This window comes from Pholcus phalangioides, unplaced genomic scaffold, assembly GCF_987345545.1.
Source record: "Pholcus phalangioides strain wild (caught in Gottingen) unplaced genomic scaffold, Ppha-v1.0 ptg000020l_1, whole genome shotgun sequence".
Taxonomy (NCBI): domain Eukaryota; kingdom Metazoa; phylum Arthropoda; class Arachnida; order Araneae; family Pholcidae; genus Pholcus; species Pholcus phalangioides.
Window position 1 is genome coordinate 9,010,399 of NW_028301613.1, and position 19,771 is coordinate 9,030,169.

A 19,771-nucleotide genomic window follows, 5' to 3' on the forward strand; every position below is an offset into this window, starting at 1 on the left:
TTTTTCCCCAAATAGGGTTTAGCTTTCCTTTAGTTCAAATAAGAGAGTTTGTTTTGTTAGAGATTCATCAACCAGCACCAGAGGTTTTTATTTGAAGGGCTTTGGTTCTTCCAAGTGCATACGGTGGCCCAGTACAGAAAAATATTTTTTGCAGCCCTTGACAGCAATGCCTTGTAAAAGGTTGGGATTATTTTAAGCTTAAGAGTGTGCAGCAATTCAGCTAGAGATGCACTGAAAGAAGTTCAGTATCTCTGCTTTTTCACAGAACAAATTTTCTTGCAGCGTATGTGTAATGATAAAGTAATCAAATTAAGGATAATCAAGAGAGATTTTTTCCTAAATTGCACACAGAATATATAAGCCTAAGTTGCTCATTAAGTTGAGCAATATCTGGCTTCGAGGGCCTGATCCTTTCCGTATTGGAGAAGTAAAAATTTCTATAGATTTTTAGAAAGCACTGCGCTTAATTCAAGCTGAAAGAGATCATGATAATAAGGGAACAGAAACTTCAATTTCACATTTATTTTCGTGTGTATGTTATGTGTTGATATTGTTTATACAGCTTTGTAGACATTTGATTGTTTTTTTTCAGTATCTGAGTGGGGAAATCGCTCCATTTCTCTGCAGTAGTAATCATTTACCACAGTGTGACTGTCTTCATGACTCTATCCATACATTCACTTCAGCAGTTATTAAATGCAAACCACCTATACAGATGGAACCACTAGTTCTGAAAGTAAGCTTCTTTTGTAATATATACTGATTTTGCTATATTTACTTGAAAAAATATTGCATGTTTTACTTTCACATATGAGTGACTTATCATCAAAGATGGGCATTTGCAAGCATTAGTAAATTAATAGAAAATGACAAAAAATCAAGCAGAAGTATGATTTTAAAACATACCTTCACTTTTGAAGCCAGAAATAACATACTTGTGTGATAACATACTTTATTGATAGAAACAGATTTTTCACCATACAAAAAAAGAGTAAAATCCTATAGAAAACCAATGCTAAGACAATTTTTTTTTGACTGATCGTTGATGTGAAGCCACTCGTAGAATTTTTTAAAAGAATGCAATGTGATTAAATACAGCACAGTGTCTGTTATTCATGTACATGTGTCATGTTTAATATCAGCAAAACTCGACGGGTTTGAAAATTTTAATCATATGGGATTTTGAAGAATTTGCAAATAATAAACCTCACTATATAACTGACATTCGAAAATTTTTTAAATTTTTATCTGATGCATTTAAATATTTTAAAAAATATTAACTCATTTAAAAAACATTTCCAAGCAAGCGATTAAACATCTATCATTGTTTTGTGAAAATATGGATGTGTTGCATGACTCATACTATTCGCCAGCTGGCAATCATCAGCATACAAATAGGATATTTTTTAGTGGCGCTGGCATCATGTTTTTTTTTTGTCATTCTTGAGCAGGATTTTGCTCATCTACATAGTGAGTGGTTTTTAGCATTATATATATATTCTAGCATAAATTTCATTTCACAATGATGTTTCAGCATAATAATTCATTGGACTTAAGTAAGCATACCTTAATTCCTGAACAATTGTAATTATCTCCCCCCCCCCCCCCAGCTCTGATACAAATACAACGCCACAACAGGCAAAATGCCCAACGAGGTGGCCGATATACTCCCCCTCTTTCCCATTATATGAAGCAATTTATTTTCGCAGTGGTCATTTGAAATGATTTTGTTTTCTGAGTGAATCAGTGATTTTGATTGATAAGGGACAAAAACTTAACAAATAATGTGAACCCTATATGGTGATTTACAGCAGTTTTACAACTTTTGATACGTGAATACAGTTTAATGTGTGAAATTAAGTAAGGTCAATCTTAAAATGCCAACTGATTCCTTTCTTCATTCAACATTATTAAATATTCAAATTTATTCACAAATGATGATGCATGATTGCCTTTTTTGCAAGAAAATTTATTATTCATATAATAAAATAGAAGTATTTAATATTTTCATTATGTTATGATTATTTTCAAAAAATATACCTATGATTTTCTTATCAATGCAATGCCATTGAAAAAATACTCGTCCATGCCATATAAAATACTCATCCAAATCTCAGCAAGTGGTTCTCCCCAAGACTTATCTTTCTGCGTATATAGAGAGCAAAAGCACAGCCTGTTCACATAATTGGTTGCAAAACCACTGTTGTCATAAACCGCGCATGCGAAAAGTGAATTCCTTATTAGCATGCAAAGCTGGTTCACCCCCAGGTCAATGAAACCTAATGCCTATTGCACTATTGCAACAAAAGACATTCAGATCGCTTGTGAGTGAAACTCTCCCAGTTCTTGTCAACAAAAATATTCTGGCACATAGATAAAGTGTAATACCTACACTTGTAAAAGAGAGAGCTAAGATGGCAAGCATATGCTTATTGCAACAAAAACGTTAGCATCAAGCTATCTTTAAGAAGGAAGGAGGGAAAGCTGCTTATATATTGATCATTTTGGTTCCACTAATCATTTTGTATAGATATGTGAGGTGAAAACATTCTCCTGGATGTAAAAATTAGAGAATAATCGAGAGTATTCATTTTTCTTTTAAATAATTTAAATTTTTTTACTAAGTTTGTTTATATTGTTAAATATAAATCAGTTTTCATTGCCTGAAACATTTACAACAAAACAATTTTTGGTATAATCACCCACAATGACAACTTTTAGTTATGGAATATTCTCCAGGTCATGATGAGAAGTTTTAAAAGTTTGGTTATATAGAGATTTTTTAGAAACCTTGAGATTAAAACCTTAAAAAATTATTTTAAAATTAGATAAATTTTCAGAAATAAGTTCACAACAAAAGAAATTAAATCAAAGTTGATTGATAAAGGAAGCTATTCTTATATAATCACTTTCATTCTAAGATACAGAACTGTTGTTTTTTTCAATGTACATACACTTAAATTCTGTATCACTCGCATTTCTTTAAAAGTTGTGCAATTCAGCCATGTTGGTTTAATTTTCTTGCTTTCAAACTTTAATATTGTGGTCTACAAACTTCAATATTCCCATCTTTTTGATGGGAACAGAGATGGGGACAGAGAATATTCTCTCAAAAGACTACTATTATAAATTACTAGAGAATATTCTTATCGAAAATAATACAGTCGCCCCCCCCCCCCCCCCGTATTCGCAGGGGTTACGTTCCGGGAGTGACCGCGAATACGGAAATATGCGAATGACAGAAACCATAGGTTTTTTATTGTATATCTCGTTTATTGAATATCATGAGAAAGAGCAGGGTGACGCAGAGGTACAAGGGAATGTAAAAGAGGGTGCAGCGATTGTTGGCGATGTCTTCTGAAAGAATGTTGTGATTTTTCCGTTTGCCATGTCTTCTTCATATCATCAAGTATGTTGGAGTATGTTGACGAGGCTTCCTCTACTAATTTTTCTACATGTGACGAACATAAAATAATGTCCAAGCCTTTTTATTGTTCGTCCAAAATACTGGGAGCTTTGGCTTATCCTTCCCTTTAATGCTCGCGGATTCGCAGATTTGAAAATGATGGTGGGCTTTATCATGTACTCATACACATTTGCACAAAACAACATAGTAAATGTATCTCTACTTGCCTTGAAACCAGGAGCTCACTTTCTTTCTCTTGCTTAACTTCTTTAACACCTGGTGAGGTGCATAACATTTCTCTTCAATAATTTTCTACAAAGTCTTTTGAAATTTTCTAGCTGCCTCCTGGTCGGCAGAGGCTTGATCGCCAGTGTTTTTTACTTTGCGCAATCCAAATTGTTTCTTACACCTATGAAACAACCTTTACTTGCATAAGATTCTGATGAAATAGACGTTTCACCAGCCCTTTCCTTATGGAAAAGTAAAATTTTTCGCATTTTTTGTTATAATATTGTACAATCAATTGAAATACCTTTTTGTGTCAGTCTTGTACCCACAAAAAAACAGCATTTTCTGTACGTGAAACACATGGATCCCATAGGCGCTGCAAAGTTTTGAGTGCCACAGGTGCAGCTACGGCTGAATGAATTTCAGATTCCATTTTCTTGATATATCTCACCGAACATGCGTTGATTCCGTAATGGTGGACCACAGAAGGTATTGACTTCGCCATGCAGTCAATATATCAAATTTTTCTTCTCAAGTTTTCACTTTTATTTACCTTTTTAAAGCATTATCAGTAGCACTAGAAGAATGAGCCATCCTAAACAAGCGCAACTCAAATTCTGTAAACAAAACACGTGAACAACGATTGCTGAGTATTTTAAAGAAAAATTCCAATAAAGGAAAAAAAATTGCGCATACGGGGGGGCCGACTGTAATTATTCTCAAGTTATTTATCAAGATTATTTATTATAAAAAGCCTACATGTTATTACTTATATTCTTGATAATACCCTCTGGAAAGATTTCTGTAACTGAAGAATATTCCCATTCAGGAAAATATTCTCTGGAAGGACTATTATTAATAACTTCAGAATAATTATTATTATTTTCTATAAGAATATTCCCCAATAATTTATGAAAGTAGTCCTTCCAGAGAATATTCTCAAGGATATTATATGTAACTATATTATAAAAAGCAGAATATTCTCATCAAGAACTTATAAGAATATTCTCAAGTTATTTATAATAGTAGTCCTGCCAGAGAATATTCTCCGAAAGATTATTCTCGAGAATTTTACATCTCTAATTTTATACACACGAGAACTGATTAGACTGGGACCTAAAGTTTACTGTCAATTGTAACTGGCAGTTTGGCTTTTTTATATATAACTTACTGAGAGATTGGGGTGCTAACTTCTTGGCAGGGGAACTTTATGCTGTAATAAAATGTTCTGTGGTGATATTGTCACTGTTTTTGTTACCTTATTCACCAGCATTAGCTGGCATATATTCAACTCTCAGATTGTGGGTAATTCTTGAATATCTGCTCTCTAAGAATCTATATGAATCAGGTGATATGAACCTTGTCTGTTCTCTGCATTTGAGAATCCTTTATGTTTTGTAAACTATGTTCAGGTAATCCAATCTTCATGCTTGATTTTTGCCACTGCAAATCTTGGTTTTCATTAAAAATATTAATTGTTTGGCATATTTATCCATGCAGATTAGATGAGTTAAATGGAGATATAACTTGTATTTCATCAAATTTTTGATTTGCCTTCAAAACTTGTTGAAGTGACAGCGTATTTCTCTAACTTCTGAACACATGCAATAAAACTTACAAATTCCCCCATGTACAGAGCCTGGGTTATGTCTGGTCCTTGTGATATCACTTTTCCTGTCATGTCGGGAATGAACCAGTCCTCAACATTCAAAAAGCTGATTTCACGCTATTTTTACGGTATGCCAGATAGTGCAGGGGAATATGGTATACTTCTGCCAAGTACTAATTGAGAAACTCATGACACGTGTGTGTGTCATCCTTTGAACATCCCTCTCATGGGTGAGTATCTTATCGACCTGGGCTATCAGATTTGAGTTTGCTTTGGGTTTTGATTCATCTCAAAACTGTATGTACCAGTCTAATTAGCCCTCCTGCACATAAAATGATTGTAGTACTACAAAAAGATTTAATTATTGAAATTATAGCTTTTTTGTTTATATGCATGTTTTTCTTTATATGCATGTGTGTTTGTTATAAATGTTTGCTGACAATTGTTTGTTTCCCGAAATTTAGTTTTCTTTTTACTGGAAAAACTATTAAAAGAAAATGATCCTAATATAAAGATGTTTTTCGTCTCACTGCAGTACCTTGGCAAAGCTCACCACCTATGGTATGACTCATGCTTACTTCTGGAGAAATCAGCGTTCGAAGGAATCGAGCATTCTGAAATGCAACATAAGGCTTTTGGTTCTGAAAAACATTCGATGTACCATCATGGCATATTGGATATAGTTTGTGATTTCTACAACAAGCTGAATGAGGAGGATCTATTCTCAGCAATGTGGCAAGAGCGAGCCGCCTACAAAGAAACTTCATCTGCAATTGCTTTAGAGCAGCTAGGGTTCTTTTCACGAGCACAGAATATGTATCAGAGAGCTATTTCACGATTTCTGAAAGAAGGTCTTGCTTCTCCATCTTTACCAATGGACAGTGAACAGTCTTTGTGGATGGATCATTGGATAAGGTAAACAAACACGGAACATATTAGTTGGAGAAATAGGCCTATATATAGTTTGATTTATTTTTTTATGAAAAATTAATTTAAGTGAAACATTTTAGCATTGTTCCTATTATTTTTTCCATGGTCAGCTGCTCGAGGGAATTGAATGAATGGACAAAACTAGTTGAATGCTGCACACTAGGCAATAATTATAGACCTTTTACATTGGTGGATACTGCTTTTCAGTCTTCTGACTGGGAATTGATGAAGCAGTCCTTGCAAGAGGTTAAACTTGGTTTCCTTTCCTAAGAAACATATCATTATAGAATTGTGTTAAAATTGTCTGTAATTACATTTCTTGCATCAAAAATATCTCTCATTAAAACAACTTTTTATTCATTGCTTCCACTTCTAGGTTAATAACAACTGTTTGAATGAACAAGCTTGGAAGATCAACATGTATAAGGCATTCCTTGACATTTATCCTCCTGATGAACGGTCTTTGGGTATTTCCACTAAAGAAGGTAATTTACAACGTGCGCAACTACTTATGGAGGCTGCATCAAGTACTCTTATCAAACAATGGCAACAAGCACCTCACATTGTATCCAATATACATGTACCTATATTACAGGTAATTGCATAATTGTACAGAAATATACAAGGTTTCCGGATCAAATGTTTCTAATTTCAAATATCGATTGAAATTCTGTAATGTGAGTTAGGATGACGACTGACCAACATTAGAGAAATTTGGCTGCCTAGATCTTTGAGTTTAACCACAAATTTTCTGAAAGCGCTATTGTTACAAGCAAACAAAGAGAAAATTGAGTCACCATTAGAGAACATGAAATTTTTTATGTGGATTATGTTAGCAGTTTTTTTTTTTATTTATGTTCTCTTCTGATCTTTCCCACTTGTAACTTTCCATTATCACCCTACTCCTTTACCTTTTTGTAAAGTTTAGTCAACTCATTAAAAATAGAGACATTTGATTTGGACTAGGATGGGACGAATAATGATTTTGGCTCAATACCAAATGTTCTGCTAATTTTTTGACTGAATATCAATTTTCTCAATATTCATCACAATTATAAATAAAATTATTGTTTTTAATTGAAAATGAAATCATTGATGATTCAAATAATAAATATTGAATTTTAATTATGCAATTTTTATTTAAATTGATGTTAAAAAAACTGTTATTTAAAAGATTTTTATTGCCATGAAACTGACATTCAAATTTAACAATGATCTTCATATGATAATATGTATACATTAATATTATTTACAGAATCAATTTTTTTTTTCAAGAAAATGTCAACCATTACGTACTCTCAACTAGTAATGATATTATAACATCATAAAAATTTGCACCTAATTTTCTTATTTCCCCCACCTTTAGATGTTCTTTGCCCCATTTGTATATAATTCATGCTCACTTTCACTTTACTGCAGCAGTATTCTATTATCAGTTTCATGTTTTCCGTTACCTAGAAATTCATCCTGGCATAACCTCTTTCACAGGAAGAGATATACACCACACAGTAAAGTATAATCAGTAGATTTTTAATTTATGGAAAAAATTCCAGTTAATATAATTTTTGAAATTGATGGCTTTTTTCTCAGCTAGAGATATCAAGGAAACAGTTATTTTCCGGATATTATGCTGAGGTGAGCTCGGAAAGAAAAGTCATCACGTCTCCGCCGGGAAAACCGTCTAACCGTCCCACCCGGGGGCCATTTCCTGAAGTTAAGAGAGGCTACTAATGCCTCTACTTCAGCGCCTCACGACACAGTGCGTGAAATTTGGAAGGCAGATTCATGTGTCTCCAGTGGTGTAGATGGTAGCATGCTTGCCCGGTATGCAAGAGGGCCTGGGTTCGTGTCCCGGCGGAGACGTGATGACTTTTCTTTCCGAGCTCACCTCAGCATAATATCCGGAAAATAACTGTTTCCTTGAATTTTTGAAATTGTTTTGTTGTGCTTAGATTTACGCAGATATTCAACAGAATACCTAAGCATTTTTTTGGTATTTAGTTAATATTTGGCTGATTAGACCAAATATTCATCCCATCTCTAGTTTGGACACTGTATTGCTCCCTATATTGCTTGCTCACACAGTCAAAGACCAATTGAAGGAATCAAAAGTAATGTATTTTGATTGAATTGTGATTCTATTCTGTATTAATACCATGTTTGCACATGGCCAAGTTAAGAAAGTGGCGTCATATTCATAAAAAAAAGAGAAAATATAGTATGTAAATAAACGCCTTGGAAAAAAAATTTTCAATCAAGAAAAACTATTCAATGCTTTATAAGTGATATTCTCGAGTGAGTCAGAAAATAGACTGTGGTGAAGACATTGATTTATGTCTTGATGCATAAAATCCATGGACAAGGATGGCTACAGTACAATGTACAGCACAAGTTTTCTAATACTGTCCAAACCAATCACATAGTTTTCGTTTGCAGAAACATCTTGTTTTCAACCCTTAATATGTATTGTGAATTCTATGATTGAACTGTTATAGGTTTACATAGACAGACCACAGTCGAGAGGCGGGGGCTTATAAAGTTTCTCTGTCATAAAAATAAAGAATTCGTCTAGTCCTACTCGTGTGGAGAGACGAAGCATCAAAGTCGTTCATTTTGGCCAAAGATGCCACAGCAAATGCCACACTCCCAGAAGCCAAATTAAACGTTTGGGTAGATGCTTCAGATGTCGCAAAGGGTGGTGCTCTCATGCAATTAGCCGTCACATGGGAACCCATTGCATTTTTCTTTATGAAGTTGTCTAAAAGTCAAAACAAATGTTCCCTTTACGACCAAGAACTGTTTGCAATTTATCCTATCAAAAAATTCAAGCACATTCTGGAAGACAGGGAGTTCATTATCTTCACAGGCCCCTGATTTATGCCTTCAATAGAATCCAAACAAATGCTCACCACAACAGCTTCATCATTTGGACTTGATATACCAGTATTCAACCAATATCTGCCCATCCAAGGCTCTCAAAATTATGTCGTAGATGCACTGTCGAGAATCAAAATTGACACAATAACTGGTTCAAAGGAAATTAATTTTAAGGAATTTTGGGAATGTCAAACAAGCGACCCAGAACTGAAAGAAATTTTGAAGGGCAACAACATATCTCTACAGTTGGAAATGAAACCATGTCATCTAACAGATGGTGAGTTATAGTGGGACATTTCAACCGGCTCACCCAGACCTTTCATTCCAAACTGTTATCATAAGCTAATTTTTGACCACCTTCACAATCTGTCGCATCCCTGAATTGCTGTAACGAAAAACCTCATTTACTCATGATATGTGTGGCCAAACATGAACATGTCATAAAAATACTTTCAAGATTTATGTTCATCCTGCCTTAAAATCTGGTTCTCATGTGTTCTTACTCATAGACAAAGTCAGACCTGCATTAAGTGCACCCTACACTGGATGACACAGTGCAATGACCTGTAGTGCAAAGGACGACAAAGTTTTGGTAACCAAAGTGATCCAACTACTATATAATATTGGTTCTAAATAGGATGCTTAAAAGTCTAGTGTCAACCACAGAAAAAACAGTAACAACTTGTTATGGACAAAGAGTCCATTTTTCAGAATGATTTGTTTCTTATTTTTGATTGCACATACCTTTACATTTATTTACATTCTTGTATTATGCCCAAATTCTAGTATGTATTATTAGAATTATGCCTTTTAATTGTCTTTTGCATTCTTGTATTGGGTCCTTGTATATGTGTTCATTTACATCCATGCATATTTACATTATTTTTCACATCCTTGCATATGTGTTTATAACATCTATATTAATATTTTTCATTAATTTGTCTTGCTCTTCAAAATATTAATATTGAATTCTAACCTGTTGCACATATTTATACATAAATGTACATGTCCTTCATTGCTAATTTTTTGTACCACAATATGAATATCAACATAATATTTCCTACATTAGCGTTTGCTCACTCACTGGGTGGGGGGATAGTCTGTCGTGTTGCTGCCAACACATTCAATTAGAAGATAGCAACACCCCAGAGCGGTGATTGGCGTTGTACTTGCTCAAAGCACCATCAAGTGATTATTCCAGTTATCTCTCAGTTCGTTTCTTGTCCTGTCTGTAATATGTTGTGTAAATAAACTTACAAATACAACGCCACAACAGGCAAATTGCCCACCGAGGTGGCTGACTTAAGAACATCATGGATCCCCGAGCCATTTTTTGGTGGCCCTACCTACTACTGCTACACCACACATGCACCCCGACCCAACCCCCCCCCCCCACGGAATCTCCAACGAATCGGTACATGCGGGAATGTGCGTGTACGTGCAGTGAAACCTGACGTGAAGTTCTTTGTTTCTCTGTAATGCTTGTTATGTGTAGTGCTGCCATCTGCCACCAGTTTTTCTAACTATGAGTGAAGTGTTATGATTGAATGATTTATCGTTGTAGGACTGTTGCTCTCTGTGGCGAGACTTTTTAACGGGGAGATCGGCTCGCATTTGCGCCTTGAAGTTGGGAACCACAGAAAACAGACTTCAGCCAACCACCACTGTGGGGTTCGAACCCAGATCCTCGCATCGCGAGTCCGTCACTATAACCACTCGACCACCACAGCGGCTTGCAAGTCCATCCTTGCAAGTGAGATAAAATGTATGTCTTTATTGAGAATTGAAACTCCGCGCAACAATCCATCTGCCAAAGTTTACAAGGAACATATATTGTATTGTATTTGCTGACATACCAATCCTCTTCGACCACAGTCGGGAGGGGGGGGGGGGTCCCCATACCTCTTTTTGCTCAGGGTCTTATGAGTCAATGTGAATTTACATGAAAATATTCATTTAAAAACAAAGTAAAAATTCATTCAGCAATTAGGATATTTGTTCTACTATATAATGGCACTCTCCACTATTCATACAGTTTTAACAGCTAGCTGATGCAAAGATGAATCCGGTAAAAAAAATTCAACTGTCTCAGGAGGGAAGTGATCATCATCTTCAGATAAGGCTCTATCTTGTGGCAAAATGTCTGTATATATGAGCTATTAGTTGAGTTAGGTCTGACTGTCCATGTATGGTCCAGTTCTGTGTATATATATATAAGCTCTAAGGAAAGAAGTTTGTTGTGCTTCCATAATGTAGTGGTATAGCCCATTCACCCCCATAATTTATGGGTTGCAAGATGGTTCAGTTCCCTGTGGAGGTAGTTGAATTTCTTTCCCTAAATTCATTTACACATCAGCCAGCTGTTAAAACCTTTCTGTTAGACTGTAAGGCCAGTCGTCCACTGGAAACAACTTGAAGGAATAAACTAGTTGTGCACAGTTGTCTGTATTCACAAGACTAATCCCATTTCACAGAAAGTAGGCAAAGGTTGTCCATTAGAAACATCTAACAAGTGACTTTCAGCAACAACAGCAGACAATCGACCGAATCGAATGGGATTTTGCACATCTTATTTTATATGTGTAGGTGTAGTATGGTTGTTTGCTTTTTTGCTTTTTTTTTTTTGCCATTCGTTTCATTTTTTTTTTTTTTTTTTCCTACTTTGGTCTATCTCCCTTCTTCCCCGCATGAACATGGAAGCTGAGAATTTGATAATTGCTGTTCATGAGTTGTAGTGCACCTCCTATACATTAGAGGATTTATTTGCAACACAAACTTTTTCTCAGAGTTTGTGTCAGATGTCTCATTAAGCATGAACTTGATAAATACAGGTTCTCTGTATCTATTTCTCAAAAGTTTGTTTTTCTTCAAGATTATTAACAGAGTCTGCGCAGAATGCAGTTGTAAGCTCAGTAGCATGTAAGGGTTGCTTTCAGTAGACAAGATCAGACTCCCCTAGTTGTCTGACTCAATGTTGGCTGCTGTCACCCGCATTGCTTGTCACATGTCAATGCTTCCAGTGGTCACTCAGCCTAAGTTTTGCATGTTTCTGAATGTTGCTTTTTCTTTTCTTCATGTAAATACCTTAATCATCAGAATATGTTCAAATATAGTGTTGATTCAGTAGAAATAAAACTTTCAGCGGTGTCTTTGCTAAAGGAAAACCCAGGAAAGCTTTTTCTTTTGAAAACTGTTCTCTATTGTTTTTTTTTAACATTTTATACAAGAGACATGATATCTTGTCACTTTAAGCAATTTTCTTCAATGTTGCTTTATATATTCAAGTATTCTGTAATGGAAAACCAAATTTTTGCATAAAAAAATTCCATTCATTACCTTTTATTCAATTAATAGGCAGCTCAGCAAGTGACAGAATTGAATGAAGCTTTACAGTTACACATAAACTTGCTGGCATTGGGATTGTGCAGATGGGACAAACGTCATATTCCAAATATCCTGAAGACTTGGAAGTACAGAAGTGCTCTGGTCAGTGACGACTATTCTTATTGGGCCGATTTTTTGGCATGGAGACGACAAAACTATCAGAGTATCATTTCCGCTTTGAAGGAAAAAAGTTCAGTTTTTTTCTTCAAAGCAACTACAACAACCGAAAGGACAATATTGATTGAGATGGTCGAACAAGCTATGGCTCAAACAAAGGTACAGTTAGCTCGTATTGCAAGGAAACATGGTTCATATGAAAGTTCTATGAAAATATTAAAAACGTAAGTTCTCTCAATATCAGTTGATTATTTTTTGCATTTATTTTATTTTTGATTGGTATAAATATGTGCACGAGTCTGTTCATGACTGTACCTTTTTTTTTGTTCCCCCCCCCCCCTATATTTTTTGCTTAAAAGTTTTGAGAATTTCAATTTTTCTTTGGATTTTTTTAACTTCTACTTGTATAGGTTATACAGTAACTGCAAGCCAATATTTCTCAACCTGGAGCCATAGGGCCCTATGCAGTCCTAAGATATTCCGGGGGGGGGGGCGAAAATCATGTTGAAAGGGAATCATGATAGACTGCTGAGGGGGATAAGGCATAATAAAACCGTGAAAAAAAATTCAGATGCGAAGAAATGAAACTTTTAAGTGAAATATAGTGGGAAGAAGTGTAACTTCTTTCAAAATGAAGCAGTACTGTTCACACTCGAGTGCATAGAAAATGCAATAGCATCAGATCTCATTATCATGAGATCTGATGCCATATTTTTCAAGAAGTAAAGTATGTAAATTTGTATGCAGGCACTCCCAGGGGTGCAAGAGTTGCGCCAAACTGCGCCGAAACGGTTCTCTTGCTACATGGTGCGCCGAGGCGCCGAATCCCTGCGCATTTGCGCCAATTCTTGTTTCTGGTTCGCGGAGGTACCGCTAATGCACTGTAGTGCGTCAAATACCGGGAATTTAGGAAAAAGAATCATGAAAATTTTGTTCACGGGACGCGTTCTTTCCGACACACGGAAAAAAATACGGAAGGAGAGACTTTAATTTTTTTTTCCACTTCCCACCATCTACCACAATCGCGTTATGTCGTGACCTTGAAAAGTAGTTCCACTACCTTGAAGTATAAAGTCCTATACTGTTATTGGTTAACCGACGGGCTATCAAAGTCCCTGAATGAATATGCCGAATTTTCCGATTTCGGAGACCGTTTTTTCTCCTGCGGGTTATATACTGAAAAGTACGGTAATTTCGCGGCTGCCAACCTGCGTTCAAAGGCCGCATACATCGAAAAGAGGATTGGTTTACTCGTTTAAATTACCGACATTTTTCGAAGATCATTGGAAAAAAATGGGATCTGTTAAAACTCCAGCTAAAATATTCATAGTTTTGTCATCTAGTCACTATGCGGTTGTGTGATTATCGTCGGCAGTTGCCGATCGTGGCAATTTCATATTGCGAAAATCCGGATTTGGTGAACACAGGGGCGGCTCGAGGAAAACAATTTCTACCCATGCGGAATCTGTTTTTGGCGCTACTGACAGCGTTTTTTTTTGTTTTTCTTTTGGTAAACAAAGCTTTTTTTCACCCTTTCAATTCCATTTGGCACCCCTTCTAGGGCGGCGCCCAATATGGCCTCACGGTCCGCCACTGCATTGGTGGGGGGAGGGGCATGCTTTTAACAATAGTCAATGGAAGGAGTTTGTACTAGGAGCATGTGCTCATAACTTCTGTGAGATACCTTTTTTTATATTAATGTCCTACCTTTCCAAAACATGTTGTTGGAGAGAATGAAACGTTTGCACTCCCTCTCGTGCATTGCTGGGATGGTACATTACTCCCTCACGTATTGCTGGGATGTTGCTCAACTTTGTATCACCAACAAAACTATTAATTATGTGTGATGAATGGGTTGCACTACAATGCAAATAATTACAAGAAGTGGAATCAGTTCAAAGAATAGATATAGATATTGGGCAGACATATTCAAACTTTGTAAGCAACCCAAAGTTAAAAATTTTGCCAGTTTTGGTGAAGGCTTCAACACATGGTAACACAGACAGTGAAAGAGAGTTCATTGTTAACAAATAAATAAAAGTCTGTTCGAACATTGAAAAATCTGTCCATCCAATGCTTTAATGGAATAAGACATATAAAATCTTATGTTCAAGGGCATGAAATATTTGAAAAAAATTGTCATTGAGATGCTGAACTTCTGAAAGCAAACTCGTGATTTGCAATATATTAACATGCTATTAGGTTGAGAAATTGTTTAAGTAAATAAGGTATTTATATTTTTCTCTTTTTTTGCATTTTGCTTTTAAATTTAACGGAAACCCTTATTATATTCTGCATGCACTTTTTTTTGTTATATCAGGATGAATAAGATTTTGGTGTTCAAGCAGCAGAAATTCTTGTTGCCTAGGTTTTTAGTATGCATGTTGCTTAATTTGAAAAGAGTCTCATAATTTTTATTCGTCATTTCAGTAATGCATGTTTTAGTAGTGACAGATAAGATAATTCAGAAAAAATTTAAATAGATTTTAATTTGTGAAGGAAATTTATTTAGAATTATTTGTTTCAACCATTTTTGGCAAAACTTTTGGCATTTCACAGAAAAATTACTCCTTATATTGCAGATATAGTTCGTTTTTAGTTCTGCTCCATTTTCAAAATTTCTGCTCCAAAAATGAAATTTGCTGCTCCGAAATAGATGAGGGGCGCTTGCACTCCCGGCCAGATAGAGGAGCCCCCTGATGCTGCTAAAATAGCCCGTTCATGGCCGACTTCATGTTAATGAATTGAGTCAACCATGGCCACTGATTTTGAAATCATTGATCATCGGGTCAAGTTAATGTGTAAGCTGTTACTTCCAGCCAAGTATGGGGGCTCACGAACATCATTTTTCAAGAGGGTCCCATGGTGTTGAGACAGCACTTCATAGAACCCTTACAAAGATCCTCACTGTATCAAGGGTCAACTTAATTCATAGAATTTTTGCTGACTATTAGTTTGCTGAAAAAAAATCTATGAATAAGTAGGGAGGATTTTGCTCCTTTATGGGGGAGGAGAGCAGTGTCTTGGATAAGACAATGGGGTCATGACAAAAAAATATAGTTTAAGGGGGGGGAGAACCATAGTCAAAAAAAGGTTAAAAAACACTGTAGACTGTATGTAATTCCATGTGCATCCGTCATTTTCTCATATTTGGGGGGGGGGGGGGGAGATTCATTTCAAAACAATGTCCTGGCAATGATGCTATTCTAGAGGCATATTGAAGTCCATCTGACTTAGAAATTCGAAACACTTAAGTTCTCAAAGAGAAGTTTCATGTGCACACAGACTTGCTAACTGCTATTGGTTGTCTGTAGTTTCCCCACAGATCCCCATCTGTGGGGAAATTCAACCATTCAAAAAATCATTCAAATACAAAGCTATATGAAATATTCTTAATACTAAATACTTTTTCTTCAGATGATTTTTTGTGATTCAGTCACATTTTATGCATTATTGTAAGTGTCCTGCTTAGTCCCCCCTCACTCTCCAACCAATTTCAAATTCAGCTGTCAAGTAATGTGCCTTGGCCGTAAAAATTCTCGTCTGAAAAATAGGGATTTATGGATCTCTCTGAGATTTGAGCATAATTTTTTTTTGCCGAACTCTAATCCTCCATTTGTGGTGCAAATGGTGATTTAAAATAAATGTTCTGTGAGTGTTGGGTTTGCTTTGCAATAGCAAGGAATATTCTCAAAGGCTATAATGCAGTTTAATACAATTGCTTAATCATTTTAAAGTAATATAATTAAGTTAAATACTTAAGATACTTAAATACACATACTTAATACTTAAATACACACACTTAATACTTAAATACACACACTTGATACTTAAATACACACACTTAATACTTAAATATACACACTTAAATACTTGAAGTTGTGCAACAGCTTTTACAGCACTGTAACCTGCTTTCTGGGAGTGCTTGTGGTAATAGAAGTGAAAGATAATATTGATTTTTTCTTCTTTTTTTTGTAATAATAAAAAAAATTATTACCCTACAACAATAAAAATATGTATGGAAATCTTGTTTAGTACAGTCTCTGCTTGATTTTATGTACTGACACATTTTTATGAACATCCTCTGATCTTTAATATTATATCCTGTACAAATATGCCATTTTAAGGAAAGAAATTTTCTGTATATTGATATGCAGACAAACTTAACCAATGCACCACAGAGACCTATCTTCCCTTTTCTTATAACACACTTAGTAGCATGAAGGGCTGAGTAAAGACCTTGCAGCCTCCTTTAACTCTGAAGTTGGTTTTCTGTGGTTCCCAGCTTCGAGGTGTTAATGCGAGGCGATCTACCCATTAGAAAGTTTCGCCACAAAGAGCAACAGGCCTACAAATGGTACAAATATTCAATCATTACTCTTCACTTCTGAAATATAGATGGCAGCACTGAAAAATCAGACATAACCCTAGATATGCACTCAGGCTGTTAGGTACCACACTTGCACTTCCAATATAGGTAGTAAATTACTCATGGCGATAGGCCTGAGTTGTGCTTGGTTTTAAAGAAAGAAAGAAAGCCTTTAACTTCAGCAATGGGCCCCCCATTTGACGACAATACAGAAATATTTTTTTTCCTTAGCTCACATCACATCAAAGAAAAAGACTTTGCTCAGTGCTTAATGTCTAAATGCCAGGACAAACTACTAAAAGAAAGTTTTCTTTTTGAAGTTTACCTCAGCACAGTATCTAGAGTGCATCTTTACAGTTTCAATTTTTATATCTCGCTGCCTCTTTTTTTCTATTTTTTTCCGAAATTCTTAATAAGTTATTAATTAATATTATAATTATGAATTATTAATTACTGTTATAATTATAAATTATTAATTACTATTGTAATTATGAATTATTAATAAAAAATGATTAATACTTTAAATAAATTATTTTTCAGAATGGAAGTTTTTCCAGATTCAACCGTGACTGAGAATTTCCAGTGGTTGAGACAACATCTGAAATGCTATTATGAAATTGCGCTACTAGCTGGACAAACAGATAGTCGAAGAGTGATTAATTTTTTTTTTTCCAAACTCAATTTTAGTTCATGTTTATTGCTACTCAAAGATTCACAAAAAATTGTTTTTATGTTGACAGAGTTTCACATATTTTTTTATTTATCTTATTTCAGATGTCTATCACTCAATTTTTTTTATATCTTTCGGTTAAATCAGTGTGTGCTTAGTGCAAACGCTCGATCAACATAGCACTACTGGGATTAGAACTCCCAACCTCAAATCATCTGCCAGATCAGGCTCCCAAAGCAGCTGAATTACACAAGCATACAATATCAACATCTGGAAATACTTTGTATTATAAAAGTTCTACTATATGAGAGAGTGGATCATTCCCCAAAAAAATACATTCCACATTTTTTAAATTAAGAATTCAAAGGTGAATTTTCAAAATAAAAATTGTGTTAAAATATAGTCAGTTACAAAAATAAATATTGCTGTAAAAGATATTTATGCTGTTTTTACCCCTTAAAATAATGAAATCAACATATTACACAGGTGCTACACTAGGGCATTTTTAAAATTTTTTACCTTTTTTTGTGTCGTTTTGATGGCTTTTCAATAGATTTTTTTTAATAGCATTTAGAAAAGCTGATTTTATATATATATATATTTAACTATGTACTTGAAATCAAAACTTTTTATTTCTGACAGACAATGGGTTGGCAATTTATAATTTAACATCTTAGTTTGGAGTGTTCTTAAAATTTTCTGCCTGTGAACTGCAAAAATGCTTTCCGTAACAGAGTGGACATGCACAGAAATGTTTAACTGAGAGAAATATATTTCAAATATTCTAAATAGACCATGCAAATAGTTTTATTTTCTCAAAAATCGTATAAAAAATGTGATAGGTGACCCAGAGACTCCTCTATAACCTTTGAAAAACATTTACGTCATGAGGAAATTCAAATCATCCCCCCCCCCAGTTTGAATTTTGGTTCTGGTAAAAAAATTTAAATCTGGTCAAAGTGGACCCCAGACTTATATCCCTAGACTTATACTGATCTTTAAAGTGAGAGAAATGTCTGCCAATTATCATCACAATGATTTTTCTTTTACTTAAATTTTTTTTGTTGAAATCAAATAGTAAGTTGATGTTGGTATAAATCTCACATTAATGATTCAGAGTGGATTAGGGGAGGGGAGTTAGAGCCTGTAAACAAAATAATATAGAAAAATAATGGTTCTGTCCCATATAATGCAGAATGTATTGTCATATAATGACCTTTACTCGTACTAAAATGCCCCTTATGGCGTGTGGCAGTGATTTTGACAATCTCTACTACTTTGCTTTGGTATTTAACTGAAAAACTAACATGATGGAGAATGTTGTACAGGAATTGATAACATATTAAATTTAACTTAAAACTTCAAAATCTCGTAACTGAGAAAACTTTACTTTAAATCATAGTTTCCTCTGTGCATTCTGTTGCAAGTTTTTGGATGTAACAGAGTGGACAAATTAGCCTAAATTATTATTTTTTCATTAAAAATTTAAATGATTGATGCATAAAAATATGAACTTTATTATATTTTGAAGCATATCTCTATGTACTATCACATGATGTTAATATAGGTGGAGAAAAAAATTTTAATCATTTATGATAATGACATAACAGAGTAGACATTTAACAAATAAAAATTGGGTACTAAAAACATAACATGAGTTTTAAGTTATTTTTCAAAAGTCAAATCTGAAAAAGTTGATCAAAGTTGACCTTTCAATGAGCTCAAAACTGTTATCGGTTTTAATCTGGCATAAAAATATATTTCCTAAATGACTGTTGTCATTTGGGGCATTTTAAGTGGGTATTTTAAGATGGGAAAAATTTTGTGATAAACAAAAAAAAAACTTTTTCATGAGAAATTTTTTTTTTTCAATTTTGTTGTCAGTTTTATTTACCTATGGCACATGTACAAAATGTGATTCGAAGTATTTTGAAAAAAAATTCCAGATTTGCGCCAAGTCTCTTAGTTTAACGTTTTTTTCAAGCTGGGATGGCCAGATTTTGACATCTTGCTACAAGCAATGATTTTTGAAAAAAAATTAGACACCATCTGAAACAAATTAAAAAATACCATATGACAGAGAATTAAATGAAGAACTATAAAAAAAAATTAAAATTACTACCAGAATGCTCTGAAATTTTGTTAAAAAGTTTTGGAAATATTATGTACACTTTTTTTGGA

The 19,771-nt window shown here is 34.6% G+C and overlaps 1 protein-coding gene across 2 annotated transcripts in view; it reads left to right on the forward strand.

The window, feature by feature from the left end:
• The window catches only part of LOC149070940 (transformation/transcription domain-associated protein-like), a 271,954-nt gene that overhangs the window by 198,419 nt on the left and 53,764 nt on the right, over positions 1-19,771 (forward strand). For both annotated transcript variants that reach the window (XM_089248856.1, XM_089248857.1), the window contains 6 exons: positions 593-736; positions 5,779-6,158; positions 6,284-6,419; positions 6,550-6,768; positions 12,405-12,775; positions 17,461-17,572. In XM_089248856.1, coding sequence (XP_089104982.1) covers positions 593-736; positions 5,779-6,158; positions 6,284-6,419; positions 6,550-6,768; positions 12,405-12,775; positions 17,461-17,572 — 1,362 coding nt within the window. The remainder of the gene's footprint in view (positions 1-592; positions 737-5,778; positions 6,159-6,283; positions 6,420-6,549; positions 6,769-12,404; positions 12,776-17,460; positions 17,573-19,771) is intronic.